Source organism: Mesoplodon densirostris, chromosome 1 (genome assembly GCF_025265405.1).
Source record: "Mesoplodon densirostris isolate mMesDen1 chromosome 1, mMesDen1 primary haplotype, whole genome shotgun sequence".
Taxonomy (NCBI): domain Eukaryota; kingdom Metazoa; phylum Chordata; class Mammalia; order Artiodactyla; family Ziphiidae; genus Mesoplodon; species Mesoplodon densirostris.
Window position 1 is genome coordinate 186,173,452 of NC_082661.1, and position 6,000 is coordinate 186,179,451.

General features: G+C 37.9%; 1 protein-coding gene across 1 annotated transcript in view; it reads left to right on the forward strand.

Annotated features, from left to right (window-relative positions):
• The window catches only part of MOB1B (MOB kinase activator 1B), a 63,968-nt gene extending 59,127 nt beyond the window's left edge, over nucleotides 1-4,841 (forward strand). The window contains exons 6-7 of the mRNA XM_060113292.1: nucleotides 157-320; nucleotides 3,374-4,841. Coding sequence (XP_059969275.1) covers nucleotides 157-320; nucleotides 3,374-3,451 — 242 coding nt within the window. The 3' untranslated portion in view covers nucleotides 3,452-4,841. The remainder of the gene's footprint in view (nucleotides 1-156; nucleotides 321-3,373) is intronic.
• Nucleotides 4,842-6,000: the final 1,159 nt, after the last annotated feature.

The window sequence follows — 6,000 nt, forward strand, 5'->3', positions numbered from 1 at the left end:
ATGTTGAGAACTTTTGAAAAGTACAATGGGTATTTTAAGTAGTCATTCATAAATAGTTCTTATTTTCAGCCTTGTCTTGGTCATTTATATTGCCAATTGCTTATAATGCCTTGTTCTCTTCTTGTTAATAGAGGGGGTTGTTTATCTATTTACTAGGTGTCCCGTTTCCGAAGAATTTCATGTCTGTGGCAAAAACTATACTCAAACGCCTCTTTAGGGTTTATGCCCACATTTATCATCAGCATTTTGACCCTGTGATCCAGCTGCAGGAGGAAGCACATCTCAATACATCTTTCAAGCACTTTATTTTTTTTGTCCAGGTAAGTTGGATTAGGAGATCTTTTTTGCTTAGAAAAAGCAGTTATCTACAGAGTTATGAGGTGAATACTACATCCATACTGTCAGGATAAAATTTGCTATATCTCTCTAGTCTTCATCCTCTTTTTTTTCTGTGGTACGCGGGCCTCTCACTATTGTGGCCTCTCCCGCTGCGGAGCACAGGCTCCAGACACACAGGCTCAGCGGCCATGGCTCACGGGCCCAGCTGCTCTGTGGCATGTGGGATCTTCCTGGACCGGGGCACGAACCCATGTCCCCTGCATCGGCAGGCGGACCCTCAACCACTGCGCCACCAGGGAAGCCCTAGTCTTCATCCTCTTTAATACTTGCCATGATGATAAAGATTGGCCTTCAGTTTCTGAATTCCATTGCAAATCTACAGTGAATCTGAGAGGTCTTACCTTGGATTTGCTTCAGTTAACAGGCCATAATGGAGCTGCTGAATAAAGAACCTGGCTAGTTTGGTAAACATGTAGATGAACTTGGTCTTGAGCACTCCTACTGCTGTTAACCCTCAATTCCTGTCTGCTCTGGATCTTTTTTTAGCATACTTCGGCATGGAAATGGACTCTAAATATCATACCTTTTTTCCTCCTGTTTAAAACCATATTCTGAGTAATTTTTGAATTAGGTACTGTCCCATTATTCCAAAGGGGGAAAAAATGTCCCAAAGAGTGTTGAAGTTCCAGAGGTCCATTAATTTTTGATCTGAATCCTTAGTTGACCTCCTCCTCCTTCTCTCTTTATTTCTCAGAGAATGGGCCTTAGAGGTGTAGACTAAAAGGAGTGAGGCTATTCTTGTCCTGCTATAATAATTAGAGAGCTAAAAGGTAGGAGTGAAAAAGAGGTAGAAATGCAGAAGCTGAGCAGCTGTTTTTCGGTGGAGTTTGGAGAAGTGAGTTGGTAGGCAGGAGAGGTCCAAAGCTTGAATCTGTGTTGTTTTTGTATATCTGTGGGCGTAAACTTATAAATACCTTTCCCATGCCCCATCTCCACAAAGAAAAATGTGTTTATTTTCCCTCTATACACACTCCTCATAATGAGGACACACATTTTGTATCTTAATTTCACCTATATAAACAAATTTTAGGAGATAGTAACTTGCCAAAACTGTTGCCCTGAGCAATTATTTTACTATGGTATCCCATCTGTAGACACCAATAGAAACAAAATGTTATCCTAAAATTTGCATCTGTACTTTGGTTTAGGTAGAACATGATTGCTTGAGGTTTTAGTGGTTTGGGAGAGGATATTCTCCCGCCAGAAGGTTTAGTTTTACCTTATTATATGATCTTAAAGTACACTGTATCTCCTAACTCCTAGCAAAATAGTAAGGGATTGATATGTTGCATTTACCACATCTGAGCCTAGTTACATCTCAGGACACTGTGACCTTCTTAAAGGTGGGTCCATTAGTTATACAGTATCACCGCTTCTTTGAGTGAGAGTGGCCTCTGCCCTGGGCCTCACGATTTAGAAGTTCTGCTCTGGCCCTTCCCCATACTCCTCCCCACATGGAGTGAGAAGTCCATAGGGCCAAGAACATACCTACATAGCTCCCTTCTGGTATGTGTTTGGATACCTGAGATTCAGAATTCCCTGCCCACATGGTCTCAAGTGTATTGCCAGGGTTTGCATGGATCTTTTCCTTTGGTCTCAAGTGTATTGCCAGGGTTTGCATGGATCTTTTCCTTTGGTCCGTTCTTTTAAGGGAAGGCCATATCTCTGATAGCCAGACCTAAGGGATAGCCAGATGGCAGCTGTTGGTGAGTGTGTGTGGACATTTCCTTTATAAGCCTGTCAGGGTGTCCACACTCCTGCATGTGAGACCCATGGAAGTACAGGATGGAGCTGCGGTTTGGTAGATCAGGGAGGTTTGCTGAGGGCCAGGGACTGGCTCTCCTCATGCCACGACTTTCCAGTGTAGACTGAGGAGTCTTAAGAATTCTAAATTTGAATCTGCTTTCCTGGCTACTATGGTGTGTTTGTTAAGGTAGGAGAATCGAACATATATAACGATATATTAACTTAATGTAAAATACAGTAATTTAGTCATGTGATATATATCCATTTGTGCTCTTGGTCCAGACCCCACAAGTCTTAGTGGTAGACTTGCTACTGAGTGCCCCTTAATGCCTTCCTATTACTTACTGCAGTGCTTGGCATGTGATGGATGCTAATAAATGAGTGAAATTGTGAGCTCAGACTGCCCCACTGTGGCAGAATATCAAAAGATCAGAAGTATCAACAGCCACTTTTTTTTTTTTTTTTTTGCGGTACGCGGGCCTCTCACTGTTGTGGCCTCTCCCGTTGTGGATCACAGGCTCCGGACGCGCAGGCTCAGTGGCCATGGCTCACGGGCCTAGCCGCTCCGCGAACAGCCACTTTTTATTAGCTTTATAATTTATAGTTCAGGGGAAATCTGTTCATAACTGAAGTTCAGAATGACAGTGGTAGAACTTCTAAAGAAGCACAATTTAAATCCAGGCTTTCTTACTTGTTCTTTACAGGATTTATTTATCATTTGTGGAGTCCACATTATTCATGTTATTCTCATACCACATTATATGGTAGCTTGCAGATACGTTAGTTAATAACATAAACTAACTTTTTTACTCTTCATATAATGCTGAAATTTGCCTGAGATTTTTTTTGATCCCTGCTTGGTTGACTATATCTAAATGGTGCCCTGGTTATTCTTTTTAACAGGAAGCAGCAACTCCCATTTATTGAGCGTTTACTTTGTGCCAGGGATTACATGAAGTGGTTAACATACAGTATCACATTTAGTCCCCATAATAGCCTTATGAGGTAATTTACCCTAATATTATTACAGATGTAAAATATAATATCAGAAGTGGTTAAGTGATTTACCTAAGACACAGAGGTAGGGAATAGAAAACATTTTCTTGAAAAAAATATTTGACTTTTATTTACTTTAAAAGCTAATATCCAACAAATGTTAATGGAAATCTGTTTTGGAATGAGATGTAAATAATGTTTCTGCTATTTCTTCTGCCTTTGTCATACATAGGAATTCAACCTTATTGACAGAAGAGAACTTGCACCACTCCAGGAACTGATTGAAAAACTCACCTCAAAGGACAGATAAAAGGATGCAGATGTGTGCAAATTATTCCTCAAATGAAGCTGTGTGGAGTGAATTTGGATTTTGTTTTATTTTATTTTTATCTTGGTTGTTTTTATGTTAGGTTTGGGGGGCTTGTTTGGGTTCCTTTTTCTTTATCCTGAATAAATGAAACCATATACTATGGCTAGAGGAAGGCAAAAACCATTCTGTATTCAGTTGATAGGGGTAAATTTTGTCTTAGTGGCATACAGTATTTTTTTTACTTGGGGAATTTTTGATAATATATGTTGAAAGAAATGCTTATTGATTGGACTGCTGATGGATGGGGGTTCTCCATTGTGTAAATTGTGGTTGATCTTTGAAGTCCCCAAAAGTCTTATGTTTTCAAGTGCCTTGGCAGGCTCATTTCTGAGGTGCAAAGCACAGACATAGAACTGAACAGGGCTTGAAACAATATTAGGATTACTACCCAGGGCACTTACTGATGCATGTTTCAAAATACCTATTGATAAAAGCCATAGTTTACCTAAATTGGTGATCTCCAGCTTTTACTACATTAAAGAAACACAGTTTGTAAAGGTGTGCATGTAGAGCATAAAAAATTAGTATTTCTTAATTATTTTTGATATTGATAGTAATTCTGTTCAACAGATGATTAAAGTTCTACAAGCAGGTCTTTTCCATCTCTTGATATCTGTGATATTGAAACTTGAAGATGTTGAAATGTAATACCGATTACATTTTGGCTTCTTTCTACATGTTAACTGCACTGTAGGTGTAAAAATTCAGGTTATATATAGGTTTGCCATCTTCAGAGATGATGCTGAACTGTGAGGTTTCTTAGCAATTGCCAAATGAGCCATAAATCTGCAGAATCCCCTTCTACTTTGAAGAGGAGGTGATAGGAGTGTGTGTTTGTTTGCAGGGGGTTAGTTTGAATGGTGCGTTATAGATGGGATTAAGTACAGGGAGTCAAGTTCAAGAAAGTCCTTTCTCAAAACTCTTGAATAGAATGGCATGAATATTTTAATCAATATCTTGTAAGCAAAGTCTTAGAGACTTCCTTTTAGGAATCAACTTCCATGAGAAGTTAAACATAAATGACTAATTTTAGATATAGACATAAACATGGAATTTAAGGACTGTTTGGGGAAATTGATCACTTTACAGCATTTCCATTCAGTGAATGGAGCTGGTGTTTGTCATTTTAAAATGATACAGTACCTTCTTTACTTGTTATAGGCCCAACTTGAAGCATTCTGACTTCTGATTTTTCCACTGTGAAAGGAAATCTTTCTTTGCAGTGATATCAGATAATGAAAGTGCTAAAGTAGTAGTTATTAACTTTTACATTTTTTTTGCTATGACTTTCTAGTCAACTATTCCCATAAGTAAAAAGTTCAGAAACTTAGTTTTTAAAATAAATGTTAACATTTTTCACTGCAGTTTTACTCTTGCGAAATATCCTTTTTAGACTTCTAGTTTTAATTTTGTCATTTCTGGTAAATCTGTTTCCTTCAGTTAGAAATATATATTCTTCCTTTGTTAGGAGTATATACCTTTTTCCTTGTAGAATAGAAATCTTAGTCTGAAATTGTATAGACTAAAAACAGTAGAAAAGAATCTAAAATGAAATCAGTTTGTTTTTGCCATTAACAAGTAGAATAGTGATACAATTTAATGCCATTACAATTATGATCAGTAGAAACTGCCTTTTTCTCATTTCTAGCAATCATTCTCCAAGTACCAACAGTAGAAAGTAACAGGAGAGCCTGGCAGAGGCAAATATATTGGACATTCATTGGTCATATAAACTGCAATGAGAACTAGCTGATTTCCTTAAAACAAATATATAATATCAGCCACTGTGGGTTGATTCAGAAACAAAATCTGGCATCTAGTGATTTGGGGTCCTATCTATTTAGGCAGATGAAACATATGATTATTCAAATAGTCTTCCAATACTGCATTTGACTTCATATCAACCTAGTAATAAAGGGGTTGCAATAGCCAAGTGTGGAGAGACAAGTGAAACATTGTTTTTGCTCATTTAAGCCTTATACAGTAGTACACTGTACAAATGTTATTATAAATTAATGTTTAGTAGTCGGACTTACTTTTCCACTCTATGTAGATAGGAGTTTCTTATCACTGTGCCAGAATCTCAGGTGCCTGCTTCTGAGTATTCCTTTAAACAGAGGTATTGGGAAGTAAGGAAATATGTATGTGTATATATATGGTAACAAAGTAGAGACATTCTCCCAGGGAGAGTCCTGGCATTGTGCGTGGTGTTACATGGCTGCAAATAGGGAAACACGAGAGCATGTGAGAAATAACTGACTTAATAAAAAGGTGCTTTGATTCATTTGGTTCCCAGGAGCATTATAGTAAGATGCCTTTTACAAAATAAGGATCAAATCTTGGTTTTACAACATAGTTTGCTTATAAATGTCTATTGGATTCTTTCCAGATTTCTTAATTTGTAAATAACCAGGATAATGATTTCCCCCCTGCTCTTCATACAGAGATATAAAGCAGAAGTTGGTTTTCTCATCTGCTGATGAAAGCAT